The sequence below is a fragment of the Taudactylus pleione genome, unplaced genomic scaffold, assembly GCF_031769625.1.
Source record: "Taudactylus pleione unplaced genomic scaffold, aTauple2 ptg000687l, whole genome shotgun sequence".
Classification (NCBI taxonomy): Eukaryota; Metazoa; Chordata; class Amphibia; order Anura; family Myobatrachidae; genus Taudactylus; species Taudactylus pleione.
The window spans coordinates 195,365-214,965 of NW_028285089.1; the positions used below are offsets into that span (position 1 = coordinate 195,365).

At 42.9% G+C, this 19,601-nt stretch overlaps 1 protein-coding gene across 2 annotated transcripts in view; it reads left to right on the forward strand.

Annotated features, from left to right (window-relative positions):
- CAMKK1 (calcium/calmodulin dependent protein kinase kinase 1) overlaps positions 1 to 19,601 on the forward strand; it is a 315,340-nt gene that overhangs the window by 142,904 nt on the left and 152,835 nt on the right. For both annotated transcript variants that reach the window (XM_088456133.1, XM_088456134.1), the window contains exon 4: positions 10,342 to 10,395. In XM_088456133.1, coding sequence (XP_088312259.1) covers positions 10,342 to 10,395 — 54 coding nt within the window. The remainder of the gene's footprint in view (positions 1 to 10,341; positions 10,396 to 19,601) is intronic.

Below are 19,601 nucleotides of genomic sequence, written 5' to 3' on the forward strand. Positions count from 1 at the left end.
CGGGCACCGTTGTTGGCTTGTATGGCAGAAACGCTGGGGAAAGCCTCAGGGCGTGTCCTTTTAACATGGACGCAGAGGAGAAAGATGCGTGAACAAGCCACACATGCGCAGTAGTATGTCGGAGGTCAAGCCTCCTGGCAGAGCTGCTGTAGGCCCTAGTGACCGCAGGCACTCACTAATGGTTGGAGGCAGTGCAGTACCCCCTCCCTCAAGCCTGCCTCTCCTTTCATACATACTATGAGCATCACACAACCCTGACCTCTCACCTGCAATAAAAGAGAAAATAGTTTATGCAATACAACATAATTAAAATATCAACATTCACATATGTTCCAGTCGCTGTTTTCACTGGATACATGAAACACACTAACTGAGGTATTCTCTATTGGCTCCCTGACAAAGTAGTGTTTGTTAGAAATGTTGACAGTTTCCTCTGGACTAAAGATATCTCTTCAGCTTCTGCACTTGCTATTAGACACACAGCTTGTGATGCCTTAACACGTTTTGTTGTTGTCTGTAGGATTTATAGCAGATTTCCACTGTTGCCAGTCGCTACCTGGTTTTGGATCATGGAGTATCTGAGGTTCACAGTCTACAAGTCCAGGAAACTCCTCACTGTACTTTCTGGGAGGTTCCCCTTTGTTGCCCCTCATATGACTCCTGTTCCTGGTTTGGTTATCTGTATTTTATGTCTCTGATACACTTTCAGCTGCAGGCATGTTTAGCATCACAACTTTTTGAGGTTGTACAATACTTTGTTTGTATTAAGTTGAAGTCCCATGAAATACATCATCCTTTGCCATTATAAGCTTTTTGTTACTAATGTCTAACAATCGGTAACCTTTGCATAGCTCTAGTTCTCTCAACTATGAATCTATTTGCTCTTTCACTCATGACCTTTTGTTTTGTGAATAAGCGAATTAGCTGATGCTGTATGCCATTTGTTTTAAAATTGTCTAGATCTCTGTTCTCGTATTCGCCGACATTATCAGATCTTAATACCTTACTTTCATACTAGTTTGGTTCTCTCCGAGGCTTTTGTACTCTTTAACTTGTCTGTAACTTCACTTTTGTTTCTCAGAACATAAACATGTCATCATAGTAGCATAATTGATGAGTGTTATGACATAACGTTTCCCACTCTACCTCCATTGGTCCACACACCTCTGTATGCACTAATTCCAACGGTGCTGTTGCTCTGGATGCAGACTTGAAAAGATGCAACATGTTTGCTTGTCTTTCACGCAGTTTTCACATGCTGGTCTTTCAGGATACAATATAACTGGATAACACCACTCTGCGCTTTATAAATAGATAGTAGCACTTCTCTAAATACTGTGATATCTTGATCTCTTTAGATCAAAATTCTTCACAACAAGTTTGCAATAATGAAATAACGATACTGCCTTTGAACCTCTATATACCCCTGCCTATACCTTCTAATATCCTTCCTATAAACCTCTAAGGATGATGCTAATTTGCATACGCAGTCATACAGTAAATAAAGACTCCAGACCTAGAACTTGTGGTTTCAAAGCACAAAGTAGTATTCAAGTAAAAGTACAGCAGTTACATGCTATGATCCTCATATAATCTTAGTGCAAAGAGATTATACAGACCCAAGTACAATTATACATACGCAGCGCTCTCTGGTCCAGATGTTAGGCATCAGCAAGAAACCCCTCGTCAGTCAGCATTCAGCACAAAGACTAGGAACCCAGGGTCAGAGCACACATATTTATACCCCCCAGAAATAAACAACACAATAGAGAAGTTTGTTGCTAATACCATTGGTCCTAAAGGAGAGGGCATATGTTACAAGGCATTTAACAGGTTGATTCAAATAGACACAACCCAGCCTCTGACAACTGGGGGTCTCTGGTTTCCTGCCTCATGCAACATCCTAACAGTTGTTCATATAATGTACATTTTCTTGCTTGAAGTCTCTGCGGTCCATAAGTTGAGAATGCATGATGCGATCTCCACACCGATGGTACCGGAATACTGTTGAATGAGTACGCATCAGTACAATACCAATCACGGCTTACTTATCATGTATAAAACCTTGGTTACCAAATAATCTTTATTTCACAGAATGAACAAACTTAAATCTTATACTTTAAAGCTTATTAAACCTTTTATGTGAATATGTAATGTGTAAGTATGCGGGGTGTGATGTAAAGACGCTAGTTAACTTGGAGCAGATGCATGCGCATGAAGCTAATAAACAGCGTTTTCATACAGGATCTTATGCATTCACTAATATGCGATTAGTTAACAGCGCAATTGTGTGTATTAATGTGTGTATGAGAAATGGTGCACTTAAATCTCACTTAAACTAAGTGAACACCTAGCAGTGTGGAATGCTGAGCCTTATAGTTCCATGACTTGCTCATGCCCCAGCAGCCCCCACCCTTTTCAGGCTCCAAAATACTGGGCTTTGTTCTCCCAGGGCCTGTGTGGATGCAAATTAGCACAGCTACAAGACCCAAACCTCAGATAACACTCTTGGCTTTGAAGGTATTTTATTGCAGGAAGCCTGCTAATGTAAGGTGCTACAAACGACCCTCTTGCTGTATTCGAGCAGGGCCACCTGGAGTGAGAGCAGACGTTATGTCCAGGAAGCTTGTCTACACAGGCTAGTTGTCACGTGGCCTTTGCTCTGTTTAGCTAATGCTATCCAATTTTGACATACTGTACAGCTATTTCTGAAATATTTCCTTTAGGGGAATTATAATAATATACACTTTATCCAGAGCACCCAAACTACGTAAAGTCATGGGCTTTTGTTGAATCGCAGTAACTTTTGGCAATGGTCACAGATGCAATCGCATGATGCTAATAGTAATATCGCCACATGTACAAAAGTGTGAGTTTATCTAAAATGGCGCTTAGGCGGCCATTCGCAAAATGGCGTCTTGCGATCTCATTTCCAAGATGGCGTCTTGCGGCCATTCGCAAGATGGTGTCGCTGCGATTCAATTTTAAACTGATCTTGTCTCAGCCAATAATCCAGCTTCGACAGAAAGATGTATATTCCAGTGGTCAAACATGTAAAGATACAAACACAAAAAATGTAGTGTTTGTATCTTTACATGTTTGACCACTGGAATATACATCTTTCATTATTGCAAACATGTTGCGAAGAATTTCGGTCTAAAGAGATCAAGATATCACAGTATTAAGAGAAGTGCTACTATCAGAGGGGTGTTATCCAGTTACATTGTATGTGTACGTTTGTCTTGGTGAGGATAATACCAGGTGGACATACACCCTTTTAGCTGCTTTTAAATGCAAAATTTGTAAGTACCAACTTTAATTTTTGTATAATTTATCTTTCAGGATGTTTACTGACATTTCAGTCACCACTCCATCTCAAAGCTTCTGTACATTATCGTATTTTGGTGTTATAGCCTTCTGTGCCATAGCTGCATTGACTGGCTGGGTTCAGTAGCTGCCATTGCATGACATTCCACTGTGCCTAGGTGTAGAGTTGTTGGCAATGGGGTTGCTGCAGCATTAGCAGTCCTCCTTTGCAAATTGGACTCTGTATCCTCTTTTCTCCAGTACACTAATGGCAATTAGATTAGTTTCTAGATCAGGCACAAATAGTACATCTTCAATGTCTGTGACAACTGCTTTGCCTTTAATTCCCAAGCACACAGTAATTGTCCCATCTTTTGTGGCATTTAGGAACTTGTCTCCTATTCCCCTGATGTTTACTGACTCACACCGCTTAAATGACTTGATCCAACATTTATTACAGGCAAAATGATTTTTGGATCCTGAGTCCACGTACCAGCAGTCCTTGTGGTAGCTGTTTGCTACATTGAATGTTGACTAATTTCCGCTGTAATGTTTAGATGATGAGCTTGCCGTTTGCTACACTTAATTGCCACTGCAACCTCCTCGTCATCTACTATGATGGCCACTGAAGTCAATTGCTGAGAGATGGATAACATTCTGTCTTTACACTTGTTCATGTCCTTGCATGCACTAAGCTTTGTAGCATATAATGTAAGCCTCAAGTTAATTTATCAAATTAGCCCCCTATCTTCATAGGTCATTTGTAAAGTCACCCATACATCATGTGCGGTTGTTTTCCCATAGATAATGGAATATACATGTGGTTCCACACCTAGACCTTTTGTACTGATAGTTCTGAATACTTCTTAGCTTGGATTATCACAGAGGTTGCTAGTAACTTTCCATGGCTTTACCTGCTTTAAATGCATCACTATGGTAAGGTTCCCTGCAGCATAATTTTCTGCACCTGTCAGCTTTACAAACTTTATGTTGATCCCTGACTGTACATTTTCATACATGTGAATAAGGGTTTGCACACAGAGGTCCACTGCCAAAATATGCTAATGATTGCAATCGCTAAGCCATCACACAGCCAGCATAGAGGCACCCACTATCGCTATATCACATCCATAATACCTCTGTCTTGCGTATACATCGGTAACATCAAGTAACATCGGCCCCTCACGCAGAATTATAGCCGGTCTGACCTGCTGCAGAAACTACAAGTCTTGTTGAACGCAATGAGTACTCAAGCTGCGTATGCCATCTCAGTGGCTGATTTATGCATGCCCAGGAAATGATGTTCAAACGGACCCTGCGTTTCCCCGACTACTCCCCTGTCACCAAACCCAAACGCTCACAGCCTGTCACTCACTCTGCCATGGCATTCCGTGGTCTGCGTGATCGCAGTACAATTTTAGTGATGCCTTTTGCGCACTGCAGTGCATGCAAAGGACGCAACAATCAACCATCTGCATACGCTTTAGCAGTTGCGATTCACGCTGAATCGGGCCCTCTATCCGATCCTCTTATTCAGTGTCACATCGATCTGCAATCCTTAGTATCTGCTTGCTACACACCAAGGTATCTGGACTTTTGGCAGCCAGAGTCGTGCATGGTGATGGCCTGGGTTCAGATAGTTTACTGTTTCTTATATTTGCCAAAGCCTGTATCTTAAAAATGTTAAGTAACCTTCTCCTGCTTTAAATGCATCGCCATGGCAAACTTCCCTGTAGCATAATTTTTAGCACCGGTCAGCTTTACAAAACTTCTACTGATCCCTGCACTGTACATATTCATACAGGTGAATAAGGGTCTGTCTGTACTGTATCCGATCCACTTTTTCCATGTTGCAGTTGTCTGTAATTATTAGTTTCTGCTTGCTCCACACATAGGTATCTGGACTTTTGGTAGCTGGAGTCGTGCATGGTGATGGCCTGGGTTCAGATCCTGCTTGCACTAGGCTAAGCCCATAACCTATTAGCAGAGTGACCAGGGTTAGGGCACTGGGTCCATAACCGATTAGCAGAGTTGGGGCTCTGACGCAGTACTCTGAGCCCTCGGAGTACTGATAGTGCTTGCTGGATTAGTGAAATGCACAGTATAGGTGCTGCTTGCGGTTACTCCACACATGAAATAGTTTAACCAGTTCTTAGGTTTATTAAGCAGTCAAACATACAGGTGGCTTTAGACACTGGGATTAAGCAGGTAGAATATAACTGGGTATTGGATGCAGCCTGGGTTGCTGGGTGTTGTAGTGTGCTAGGTGGAATCGGAGCATACACCCTAGTGGTGTGTGGCGCTGTACTCCACTAGCAAGCAGTGGTGGTACAGAGAGTCTGGGGCACCAATGTGGCCTTGTATTGTAGAAACACTGGGGAGAGTCCATGTTAAGAGGAGAAAGACGGACTGAGAAGCTGCGCATGCGCAGTAGCGCATGTCTGAGGTCTGACCTCCTGACAGCTGTGGCGGATCCTAGAGACGCCGGCACTCACTAATAGATTGAGGTAGCACAGAGCGCTCATAATGCACTACATTCAGCATGTACTGTTCCAGCAAGACTGATATCTATAAAGATGATATTATTTTGAAATATTTAAAAAGTTGTTTGGCTTAGTAAGAAATGCATATTTATGTGTAAGCTGCTCTTAGTTTACTATCTCTAATATTTGCCAAAGCCTGTACCCTAAAAATGATATGTAACCCTCTCCTGTTTGTGGTTATTGGCTTATGGCTCATTGACATTTCCTAGCTCTTGCTCCCAGGCTATGTTTGCTCTGCCGTAATGTAACCTGATTGATAGTTTTGATTTTCTGTTTTTCCTGTTTCTGCCCATTCCCTTTAGCCATTTACTGTAATAGGAATAGTATTTAATTTGTCACTGCAATAAATGTTCTTTGCTATACTGTGATTTTTCTTTCTTTTTTTTTTTTTTTTTTTTTACAGGACTTTTTTTATTATGTTTTGCCAGCAAAGTAAAATAGATTCCGAAGAGAAAATAGTGATTTTATGAGACTAGGGAAAAGTGACATAAATATGAATAACTGCAAATGTATTAAGAGAATAAACGATAAGTTAACAAAAAAATTACAGAAGGTGTTTCAGACACTAAGGATGGGGAAAAAAGAAGCTGATAAGAATACATGATTGATTATATAATATTTTTTTCCTGCAGAACTCAACCCACTATACAAAACTTTATGAACCGAATTTGGTACCTCCTACAGTTTTCTGGTGTCCTTAGATGACATCATAAGCCTTAATGAAAAGGACTTACACTAAAAGTGCTTTTAGTTCAGTTTAATCAGTCAGCTTGTGCTTGAGGACTTGCATGATAATATGGGGCTCCAACAGTTAGTTAGTTGGGGTACTGATAATTTACTGGTATACATCATCTGTCCTGTCTTGGAATAAATTGTCCTTTAAATTGTCCTTTATTGGAAGCCATTGACGGATTGGTATAACTCAGCCACTGAAGCGCTCTCCAAACTATTTCCTGTCCTATTAGACTATTAGAAAAATGCAGTCAAATATATATTTCATGCAATTATTTTTTTTCTATTTTGTCATAACCTGTAAAGTGTAGGTAAGCATGATGTGTGTGTAATAAATAATTATATATAATGTATTTGTATTTTGCTAAGAATTTCATATAGATACAACTGATATTACAAATAAAAATATTAGTGTAATTTAAATTAATTACAAATAATTACCGGTAGGTCAATAAGGAGTGTACAGTTATAAATGTATTTACAAATGCTTAGGTTAATAAAAAATACTACTGAACTGCATTGCCCAGTACACAAGTGCATAGAAGAACATTATTCAGATCCAGTATCTTTAATTCCATAATGTTGTCCATAAATGTTGTGTCCCTATTGTGTAGCAATTTGGCCACAAACATGACAGAAAAATAACCATACATACCCACACTCCACGCCTCTCATGGATGTGAATGACTAAAATATTCTCTGTAAAGTGCTTTGAAATTTTAGCACTAAAAAAATAACTATTAATGAATAAATAAAAAAAACTGCTGACCAGGTTTTCACCTTATGTATGTCTGACCCCTCTCAGCATTACGTACCTTATTTCCACGCACACTTGACATTTTTTTTCACTCTATATAATGTACAAATTGTTACTATACATTTTTTTTTTTACATAACCATTGAAGACGCTGCCAGTGAGCCTAGTACAGACTGGCTTGGTCCTTTGTATCTTCAGTCTGTCTTAACTTTCAAGAAAACAATCAGAATAATTTGCGGGGGCCGTTTAACAGAAGAGGGACCCTTCTTCTCTTGCTGGCGCATGTCCCAAGTAGACTCTGGTACTGCGTAAGCACATGTCTTAGGGAAAATGGCAACTGCGCCGTTTTCCCAGTGATTTCTGTGGCACCAATGGGTGAATGGGTGCAGGGTATGTGGTGAGGACCCACAGCACACCTTGCACCCATTATAGGTACACCCATATTGAAGGGGGCTTCTCTGGACCCCCGAGAGTTCATCACAACAGGTATCAGTCAGGCATTCGGCATACAGATAGAATTCACGGGCGGCCATGGACAGTGAAACTGACTCGTGCAGCTTGTGTGAGGCTGAATTCACTCCAAGTTTATTTAAACCTTACAATCCACTTATATAGCATACCATATAAGGCGTTTCCTGATTAATGCATACTGACTGCAATTCTGTTGGCTAAGCTAATTATTCTGTCTTAAGCCTTATCTTCCTAGCTAAAACTTTTATGCTCTTTTATATATGCTTTGATTAACTTTTATGCTCTTATATATATGCTTTGATTAATAATGACATTTGCTAAAGCTCACAAAATTTACTAAGACTTGCTGAAACATCCTAAAACTTATCTGAACACAATATACTGCTGAGTTGTCACTGTGAGCATATTTACACATCATTCTGTACTTCCCTATAACTACTTGGTAAGTCTGTACAGTGAATTTCAGCAAATATAAAATGGATTCCATGAGCTCTCATGGCCCTGACTTTATTACCCACGTCCATATGCCAGTGTCTACATGTATTAATTACCACTAATTTTCAATGCAAAAAAAAAACTAATCAGGCACTATTTCTCAAAATGCACATATAGGTTGAATCTCCCATATCCAAATATTCCAAAATATGGTATATTCCGAAATATGGATTTATTTTTTTTTTAACATGACTGAGATAGTGAAAACATTCGCTTTTTGATGTTTAATGTACATAAACTTTAAGACACATAATTATTAAAAATATTGTATAAAATTACCTTTAGGCTTTAAAGGTGTATATGAAATATAAATGAATTTCATGTATGTACACTAACTTTGTTTGAGCCACTAAATTTTTGCAAATATTGTATAAAATTACCTGCAGGTTGTGTGTATAAGGTGTATATGAAACATAAATTAATTCTGTGTTTAGATTTTGGTCCCATTCCCAAGATATCTCATTATGTTATGCAATTATTCCAAAATACGGAATATTCCATATCCACAATACCCCTGGTCCCAAGAATTTTGGATATGGGAGACTGAAGGCCTGATTCAGAGCCGGACGCTCTGACCAGAGCATTCGCTCTGAATCAGGGCCCTCCTACCTGAAAATGGAGCGGCCTCTTGGACGCTCGCATAGCTGTGGGTGACCACCCACAGCTCTTGCAAGCGTCCATGATCATGGTCGCGATGGTCAAGACCATCGCGACCATCAGGCTTGTGACGAGACCCTGCGGTAGGGTCTCGCTGCCGCAAGCCCAGGAGTGATTTTGGCTCTATCAGAGCCAAAATTACTCCCACTGACATCACTAGTGATGTCAGTGGGGCCGGACCCAGACGGTAGGCGTTCCCATGGGAACGCCTCTGTCTGGCAACCACGCCCAGGTACACCCACTAAAGGGGGCGTGCTGTCAGTCACCATCGACAGCACGCCCCCTTTAGTGCGAGGCCCATAGTCGTTATTCGGGTCTCGCGCATGCGCACGACGGAGCTCCCTCTGTCATGCGCATTTGGGTACCATCAATGCTCGCAAGCGGGTCTGAATGAGACCCTGAGACTCAACCTGTATATTGCAAATATTGTCTTTCCTGAAATAGTGTACAAATTCACTGTTCAAAAAGCTTTGAATTCAATTTTGTGTAGCTTGGCAGCTATGCCATACTTGCCTACATTCCTGGAACGACCAGGAGGCTCCCGAAAAGCTCTCACCCAGAAGAGTCTCCCGGAGCCGGCCAGCACCTTCTGGCAAAACCTCCCACCCATCTCCCCCCACGGTAGCTGCCGGCCCACCCTCTCGCTTCATCATAGCCCCCTCCCTTTATAGTTGCTGTTATATCAGCAATGTATAGCAGGGGTGGGGCCATGATGATTATCGAGCCACCACGCCCTTCCCCCAACTGTGACTAGGCAGCGGACTTGGCTGTCCTCTCCCGGAGGGGGCAGTCAGAAAGTCGGCAAGCATGAGCTAGGCTTTTACAATTTTAATGTGACTACTGAATTGTATAAAATAAAAACCATTTTGCTAAATGACAATAATTCCTACTTGTTAACTTCCCTCTAACTCTCCCCTTGTTGGTCTGTTGGTTTGTGTGTGTTTGTGTGTTATCTTTAGAATTTCTGATTAATATAATATCATTTGACTATTCTTTATGAATACTTTTCTAAAGATAAAATAAATGTTTGGATACAGAATCTGCACACCTTTTAATAATAATAATAATAGTAGTAGCATTTACAAGGCTGTTTAAGTGGGTAATTACTAAAAACATGTACCATCTTGACTATTGCAGTTCCTCTCTACCTGAATCTACTTTTGACATCATCAAGTGGGCAAATACGAAACTATCCTCTTCAATTGGCCTAATTAATTTTGGTTTAAGGAAATCATAGTGTAACTATCTAACAAGCATAAACATTATCAGCAAGCAGTATCTCTAGAATTGAATTCAAAAGCATATTCTTTTCTGCTGTTCATGTAAGAATAGTGTTTGGAATGTAATGTTCTGTAGTAATAATTGCCTTTCTTTTTATAGGGCTCATATGGTGTTGTGAAACTGGCTTACAATCAAAGTGATGACAAGTATTATGTAAGTAATATCTGTTCTATTCTGTTTTATGACCATATTGTCATTTGTTCATACATATTCTGAGTTTAATACTTGTAGATCTCTAATGCTAGGAAATGCTAAATACACACATCCAACACTGGTGGGGTGAATTAATATGGCTCCAGGTAGTCAGAAATATATACGTTTATCAACATTAAAGACCAGCTATAAAATGTCAGATTTGCAAAATACACCATAGTCCTGTGCAGTATAATGTAACATATGTGACCCTGATCCCTAGAAGAGGGGGTGGGCCCTCAGGCAGTGAGGCCCACCAGGGGTTTCCCCTATACCCCTGTAGGCCAGTCCGACCCAGACTAAAGATACTATATTCTGTGCTAATCACTAACAGTGCCCATGTTGGACACTTTGGCTCCTCATCCAGATCTGAAATATTTTCTACAATGCATTGCTGTTATTAATCTGGTAAAAAATCATGCACACACTAGCAGTATTTACCAGAGCCGTAACTAGACTTTTTGGTGCCTTTTGCCAGAGAGAGCATTGGCGCCCCCCGTTTTTTTAAGTAGGGACATAAGATAGTGCATCTGAAAAAGGGCCATGGCCTCATGGGGATGGGCCAGGGAAGAGATAGGAGAAGGCCAGGAGATGCTGGGGATAAAAGAAGAGGAAGCTTCAAGTGATAATGATAAAAAGCAGGAAAATTGAGAGGCCCAAACAGCGCCCCCTGCCCTGCGGTGCCCTTTGCCATGGCACAGGTCACACCACCCTAGTTACGGCCCTGGTATTTACTATCTATCTAATTGTATATATGAGTACTGCGCACAAATCAGAAAATACCTCAAACACTTAATAGAGTTAAAGGTGAACAACCAGTGAAAAATAATATTGGAAATACACAAATAATTATAAAGAAAGTCACTAATCCTTGACGTAGAAGTTGGCCACAGTCTTTTTAGGTGTCCGTTTGGCAGATGGGTGAAAGCTTACTGTGAATAAAAATTAAAAAGACATGCGTCTGATAGTGGTGCTCAGCGCAACCTATAGCCCTTGTTAAAAATGGCCCTTGACACAAAATATAGCCATAATTAGCCTATTATGGCCTATAGCCATAATTAGCTATATATTGCCTATAGCCCTTGACACAAATTATAATGATAATTAAAAATCACCTCAGGACTCCGGAGAAAAGACAGAGGTCACAGAGCTTAAGACGCAAGGTAACCAATTACACAAAAGACTATATACTATTGGATATTAGGACACGGACCGTATATCATTGGGTGCATTTTGGTAATTGATAGTCTTCCTAGTTGTGTGCTGGCTCATATTGATTGGGCAGTATCTATTGGTCCTAGTTTAGACTGGAAGTAGCATTCCATGCTGAAGAGCGGATATGGTGAAGCCCGGTACAGGAAGTGACGCAGTGGATTTTATATGCCTACTACTGGCCTATTCCCCCTTGTGGGTGTATGGTTCAAAGTTTTGGGTAGTCTATACATTGCCACAACGTATTTAGGAGACCAGTAGTGGCTGTGCGCTTGGTACATCAGCGCATAAGCCGAACCCATAAGTGTCGTAAGTGTTCCAGGTGTCCTAGCTATTTAAGGAGCCAGAGGAGCAGGGTAATTTTATTCTTATTTTTGAGTGGTGGTTGTCTTCACTGTATTTATTTTATAAATTTTTTTGTGCTGCTGTCCTTCTCAGTTCATGACTGAAACGTGGAGACATCTATGTTAAGTTTTATTTTACAGTCCCTCTTGAGTGCCTTCTTTTCTAGATACTATATATACAGTATGTATCTATAATATACATATATAATGGTTCTGCTATAGCTGCACCCACAGTTCCTGAACCTGATTTTCATATATGTGTGTGTGTGTATATATATATATATATATATATATATATATAATTACCTTGCAAAAGTATTCACCCCCTTTGCATTCATTTTTCATGTTTTGTTGCCTTTGTTGGGACAACATAACAGAAAACTTTGGCGTGCATAACTATTCACCCCCCTAAAGTCAGTACTTTGTCGAGCCACCTTTTGTGGCAATTACAGCTGCAAGTCACTTTGGATAAGTCTCTATGAGCATGCCACATGTTGCCCCTGGGATTTTTGCCCATTCCTCAAGGCAAAACTGCTCCAGCTCCTTCATGTTGGATGGTTTCCGCTTGTGAACAGCAATCTTCAAGACTGAACACGGATTCTCAATTGGATTGAGATCTGGGCTTTGACTAGGCCATTCCAACACATTTACATTTAAATGTTTCCCCTTAAACCACTCGAGTGTTGCTTTAGCAGTATGCTTCGGGTCATTGTCCTGCTGGAAGGTGAACCTCCGTCCCAGTCTCAAATCACAGGCAGATTGAAACAGGTTTTGCTCAAGAATATCCCTGTATTTAGCACCATCCATCTTTCCCTCGACTCAAATCAGTTTCCAAGTCCCTGCTGCTGAAAAACATCCCCACAGCCTGATGCTGACACTACCATGTTTCACTGTGGGGATGGTGTTCTCGGGGTGATGGGATGCGTCGGGTTTGCACCAGACATAGCAATGTCCTTGGTGGCCAAAAAGTTCAATTTTAGTCTCATCTGACCAGAGCACCTTCCTCCATACATTTGGGGAGTCGCCCACATGCCTTTTGGCAAACTCAAATCGTGTTATTTTTATCACTAAGTAATGGCTTTTTTTCTGGCCCAGCTCTATGGAGTGTACAGCTTATTGTGGTCACATGCACAGATACACCAGTCTCTGCTGTGGAACTCTGCAGCTCCTTCATGGTTACATTTGGTCCCTGTGCTGCCTTTCTGATTAATGCCTTCCTTGCCCGGTCTGTGAGTTTAGGTGGGCAGCCCTCTCTTGGCAGGTTTGTTGTGGTACCATGTTCTTTCCATTTGATGGTGATGGATTTGATGGTGCTCCAGGGGATCATCAAAGATTTGGATATTTTTTCATAACCCAACCTAGAATGTACTTCTCAACAACTTTGTCCCTGACTTGTTTGGTCTTCATGGTGTGATGCTTCTTGCTTAGTGGTGTTGCAGCCTCTGGGGCCTTTCAGAAAAGGTGTGTTTATACTAGGGGTGAGCGGGTTCGGATTTCTGAAATCCGAACCCCCCCGAGCCCCCCGATCCGAGGCCGATCCGAGTCGGGCTCGACTTTTCCCGCCTGACTCGGATCTGAAATCGAGGCAAAACGTCATCATCCCGCCTTCCGAGTCTCGCGGGTTTTGGATCCTATATAAGATACCTGCGTCGGCGCCATTTTCTCACTCGGCTGTGGACAGTGAAGATGGAGGGTGGGAGTTAGGGCTGGCTGGGCTGTGTAGTGTAGTGCAGAGTAGTGTTGTGCTGTGCTGTGCTGTGCTGTGCTGCGCTGTGCTGCTGTTGTCCACTACTTCAAAGTCCATAGGGGCTGGCTGGACTGTGTTGTGCAGTCAGTTCTCCATAGGGGCTGTGTCCACTCCAAAGTCCTGTGCAGTGTCCCAGTCCTAAAGGGGTGCTGTAGTGTTGTCCAGGGGGTGCTCTGTCCATCAGGGGTGCTCCCCCCAAGTGCTAAAAAAATAATATTTTTTCTGTGTTTGTGAATTGTGTGCGCAGTAGCCGCACGTGCATCAACAAAGTAGTGCCAAGCGTGCGCCTGTGTCATAAGTAAAGGCCGGCTGGCTTGACCGTTAAAGGGTGCTGTAACCCCCGAAAGTACACTCCAGTCCAAACCAAAAAAAAAAATATTTTCTGTGTTTGTGAATTGTGTGCGCAGTAGCCGCACGTGCATCAACAAAGTAGTGCCAAGCGTGCGCCTGTGTTATAAGTAAAGGGCCGGCTGGCTTGACCGTTAAAGGGTGCTGTAACCCCCAAAGTACACTCCAGTCCAAACCAAAAAAAAAAATATTTTCTGTGTTTGTTACTTGTGTGCACTGTGGCTGCACGTGCATCAACAAAGGAGCAGCGCCAAGCGTGCGCCTGTGTCCCATAAGTAAAGAGCCGGCTGGCTCATTTCTTAAAGGGTGGTGTAACCCACAAAGTGCACTACTCTCCAGCAAAAATAAAAACATATTTTCTGTGTTTGTGTGCGCTTTAGCCGCACGTATATATCAATATAACATAAATGGAGGACCAAACTTTCTCCGATAAAAATAAAATAGGGAAAGATCAAGAACCACTTCCTCCTAGTGCTGTTGCTGCTGCTGGGAGTTGTTCATCATCCCAGAGAGGAAGTAGGAACATCACTACTTTTACTAAACAATTGACCCTCCAACAGTCCCTAGCGATGAGGATGAAGTACGACAGCAGTCATCCTGAAGCAAAACGTATAACTGAGGCCTTGACTGCTATGTTGGTGTTAGACGTGCGTCCGGTATCCGCCATTAGTGCAATGGGATTTAGACAATTGATGGAGGTAGTGTGTCCCCGGTTCCAAATCCCGTCTAGATTCCACCTGCATCCTCAAAGCAGCAGCGACAAGCGTGCGTCTGTCTGTTAAAGGGTGGTGTAACCCTCAAAGTGCGCTCCTCAAACAATAAAAATATTCTTCTTTTTTCTGTCTTTATGAAATGTGTGGGCTGTAGCCGCACCTGCATCCTTAAAGCAGCAGCGACAAGCGTGCGTCTGTCTGTTAAAGGGTGGTGTAACTCTCAAAGTGCTCCAAAAAATAAAAAACTATTTTTTTAATGTGTTTGTGACTTGTGTGCGATGTAGCCGCACTTGCATCCTCAAAGCAGCAGCGACAAGCGTGCGTCTGTCTGTTAAAGGGTGGTGACACCCTGAAAGTGTGCTACACAAACAATAAAAATATTCTTCTTTTTCCTGTCTTTGTGAATTGTGTGGGCTGTAGCCGCACTTGCATCCTCAAAGCAGCAGCGACAAGCGTGCGTCTGTCTGTTAAAGGGTGGTGACACCCTCAAAGTGTGCTACACAAACAATAAAAATATTCTTCTTTTTTCTGTCTTTGTGAAATGTGTGGGCTGTAGCCGCACCTGCATCCTTAAAGCAGCAGCGACAAGCGTGCGTCTGTCTGTTAAAGGGTGGTGTAACTCTCAAAGTGCTCCAAAAAATAAAAAACTATTTTTTTAATGTGTTTGTGACTTGTGTGCGATGTAGCCGCACTTGCATCCTCAAAGCAGCAGCGACAAGCGTGCGTCTGTCTGTTAAAGGATTACATCGGTGACAGCATCCAAGTAGGCATGTCAGACAGTCCGTACCTGTACTGGCAGGAAAAAGAAGCAATTTGGAGGTCCCTGTACAAACTGGCTCTATTTTACCTGAGTTGCCCCCCCTCCAGTGTGTACTCCGAAAGAGTGTTTAGTGCAGCCGGAAACCTTGTCAGCGAAAGGCGTAGGAGGTTGCTTCCACAAAATGTGGAGAAGATGATGTTCATAAAATGAATTATCAACTCTTCCAGGGAGACCAGCCTCCAGAACGTACAGAGGGACCTGTGGTTGTGGATTCCAGCGGGGACGAATTAATACTCTGTGAGGATGAGGATGTACACAACAGTGAAGAGGGTGAGGAATCGGTGGATGAGGAGGATGAGGACGACATCTTGCCTCCGTAGAGCCAGTTTGTGCAGGGACAGATTAATTGCCAGCTTGTTTTGTGGGGGCCTAAACGAACCAGAACTTTTGAGGGGCTTCATAGCAAAGGGGGTGATTACATATGCACATGCCAATTTTCTGAATTTTATTTATAAAGATTCTTATATATATTTTTTTCTCATTTTACTTCACCATATCTGTGCCTTTATCGCTGCATTCCCCCTCTACCTCATTTTTCTCAAAGTGAGGAGTTATGAGCAAGGGTTCTGGGAAGGGGGTAATGCATACTTGCCGACAATCAGCTCCAGCCTTCCGGGAGGGAGCTGATTGTCGGCTAGCAGCGGGGGGTGGGGCCGGTCATTGGGGGCGGAGCTGGGCCGGGGCCGGTCAGGTTGTTTCTCATTGGGGGTGGAGCCGGGGGCGGGTCCGCACCTTCGCGTCATCGTGGCTACCCCCCCCCTCTTCACAATGCCGTTATTTTCGGTGTTGTGAAGCAGGGGGCGGGGCCACGATGATGCGATTCAGCGCGAATCGCGTCTCCGGCCCCCCCCGCTGCGGGGGTTTCTAGTTGTTTCAGGGGGGAGGTAGGGAGGGTCATAGACTTCCAGGAGGCTTGCCTGCCTTTCCGGAGGGTCGGGAGCGGCGCCCGAAAATCGGGAGGCTCCCGGCCAAATCAGGAGGGTAGGCAAGCCTGGGGTAATGTCCTGTTACTTGAATTTCAGTTTACCATGTGGTTATAAATGTGTTCCTTCCTGTGTAAATGTAATGTGCTCTGCAAGCCTTCATGTTATTGCAAGATGCAGATTGGATGAAGCATTCTTTATTATGCCAATGTATCATGTCGCATTGTTTTTCATCTGTGAGTTCTCAGACGGTTATGGGCATAGGCCATGTAGGTGAATGCCTAGAGCATCATTGCTCCAGAGTGGCAACCAGCAGACATGACCGCTCACCCCAACGTAACCCAAGTGGCACTAGCTAATATCTTGTCTAAGGCACTAAATTGGTCAGGTCTGGCTCTTTTGTTGTACACAAGAAGGTCATATTGGAACAATCTGTATCAGCAGTGGCTCCTACCCTCTTGCATGAGGGGGGCTGCCACTGCTGGTCCGGCCGGTGGAGTGCTGGCACCTGCGCAATGGATCTGGCAGGCACCGGCGCATGCGCAGAAGCGGCGGTGGCACCGCACATGCGCATAACACCAGCTTCTAGTGACTGCATCGGCTATAGACCCTAGAAGCCATGTAGGGCTGCTTGAAAGACAGAGCAGTGGCTTCCACTCTCTGCTAATCGCAGCCTGGGCTGGCAGTCCCAGGGGAGAAAACCCCTCCCCCTAGGGCTGTCTGTCCTGTGTGTGACTGGCAGGCGGCGCTTCCAATGGGAGCCAATGCCAGTCAGTGTAGCCAGTGTAGTCACAGACTACAACTGGCTCACTGAAGTGGCAGATTTTACTCCGCCACTGATCATAACACAATGGTATGTCCTTATTTAAATGGGACAAATGTTTCTAATGGACTTGACCATGTATATATTCTCCTCTCCTCCGTACATAAAAAATAATAGGGTATATATGGTGAAGTATTGTTTATTCAACATAAAAATATATACATTAAAAATGTCACCAAATGATAAACACAGTAGCGTGCCTGATTAAGAGGGGTGTTAAATTGCACACACCCAAGTTCACATATAAGGTATAATCAGTCACCTCCCGGGTTTAGGGTCCTGGAATACCCCTAGTTATGTGTGCAACGTATTCCCGCCACACATGTCACCTGGCTGTCACTCCAATTATGGGCCTCATTTATCAGTGAGTTTTATGATTGTGAGTTTTATCGCTCCCAATCATATGATAAATGGAGCTCAAGCTAATCAGCTCCCAACTGTCATTTTTCAAACAGATGACAGTTGGAAGCCGATTGGCTGGAGCACCGTTATCATATGCAACGAGTGATAAAACTCGTTGATAAATGAGGCCAAGAGATAGGTAAAGGTAGAGAGAGCAAGAGATAGAGACAGAGGGAGTGATTCAGCAAGGATCGTAATTTCCAAGCTGCACGCAGGCAGCTTTGCAATTACGTAATTGCTATTTTGCAACTGCAGCAGGAGATGTATGACACCCCCTGCTGCATTTGCGATCCCAGCACTGCGACGGAGGTGGCAGGGTTGTATCACCAACTCACGACCATTGGTGATCGATGGTGGACGGCGCCTAGCCGCCTCAGCCACTTTCCACTCCCGGAAAATGGGGTGGACATGCCGCCGTTACTGGGAGGGCCATTTGACCCTGCCCCCACACCGCCCCTTAAATGCCTCTGCCTGTCAATCAGGCAGAGGCATTGAAGGGTCTGCGCTCGACTGCGCAGGACCCATTCTGCACACTCGTTGAATGCGTCTTGTGCACGCGCAAATTCCCAATAATCCGGAATCTGCGATCAGCAGTGCGTTGCTGAACCAGGCCCAGAGTGCGCTAGGGAGCGAGAGCTTTTGGAACAGTCACAAAGCCATGATTAGGAAGAAGGATGTGATGTCAGTTACACATGGTCAGCAATGAAAAGACATTAACTGGAAATGAAATGTAAGAATTTTGCATCTGGGTAGAGTTCCCTCTAATAAGCAGGGCATTTTAGAGAAATTATGTAATTAATGTCTTGCTGAACACAACATCCAATAGACAATAGGTTACAATACCCAGTACCATAAGGGGCATTCTAGGATTGTCCACTTCCTCACACATTTCATATCATCAGTACCTGCAGTCAACAGGAACAGTGTACAGCTTCAGTGCAATTTTGTCAGGCAGAAGCAATGGGAACAATTCATGCTTTGCTGTCAGGGACAATGAGCCACTAAGCCAGTCACTGCACAAGGTGAGAGACAATCAATGAGTGAAGGGAAGGGGAAAACTACTGTATTATCAGTAATGGGCAGGTGTGTTTCTGTACAATAAGTGAGGGGGTTTATGATGTGTTACAGTACATAATTAATGGCGGAATCGTGCTGTTTTTTTAATTAACGGTTGACTACTTTTGTGTAATGGGTGCTGGGGCTCTTGCATAATTTGCTATGAAGCTCAGTAATTTCTAGTTATGTGTGTTTATGCTTAAAACATTTCACAAATTATCCAGGTTTTGGCTTGTTTGTGCTCAATAATAATATGGGCTCTTATCTACTGGCATTTAAACACTGTATTTTGCATTTTAACACAAGCCGAGAGCATGCATTTCATTTGATGTTCTCAGACATTTTTGTGTTCACATTTGTAGGCATTTGCATTTTGGATTTTTATTTATTTTTTTCTTTAAATACTTCTTGCCTCCATTTCAGTGTGTTCAAAGCATGTCACAACAAGTCAGTTCATATCTTAGCTAGTGTACATAACCACCATGGTGAACAAGAGCAGTTACCCCAGAATCGTGCTGTATTTTTCTACGCTCCTGCAAACTTCCTATTCATTGCAAATATATACCTTTAATTTCAATGGAGTGCTAGGAGTTCTTGGGCTATTGACATGAGTTGATAACTTGTGTCTGTTGTTCCCACATCAACAAAGATTCAATTAATCGCTAATGAGGTGTGATCAAATCTGAGCATCTCTGGAACTCCCCTTACCAGCAGCCAATCACAACCTAGTGTGGGAAACTGCTTGTGTTTGGCTGAGTGTCTAACTCATACTTGCCACA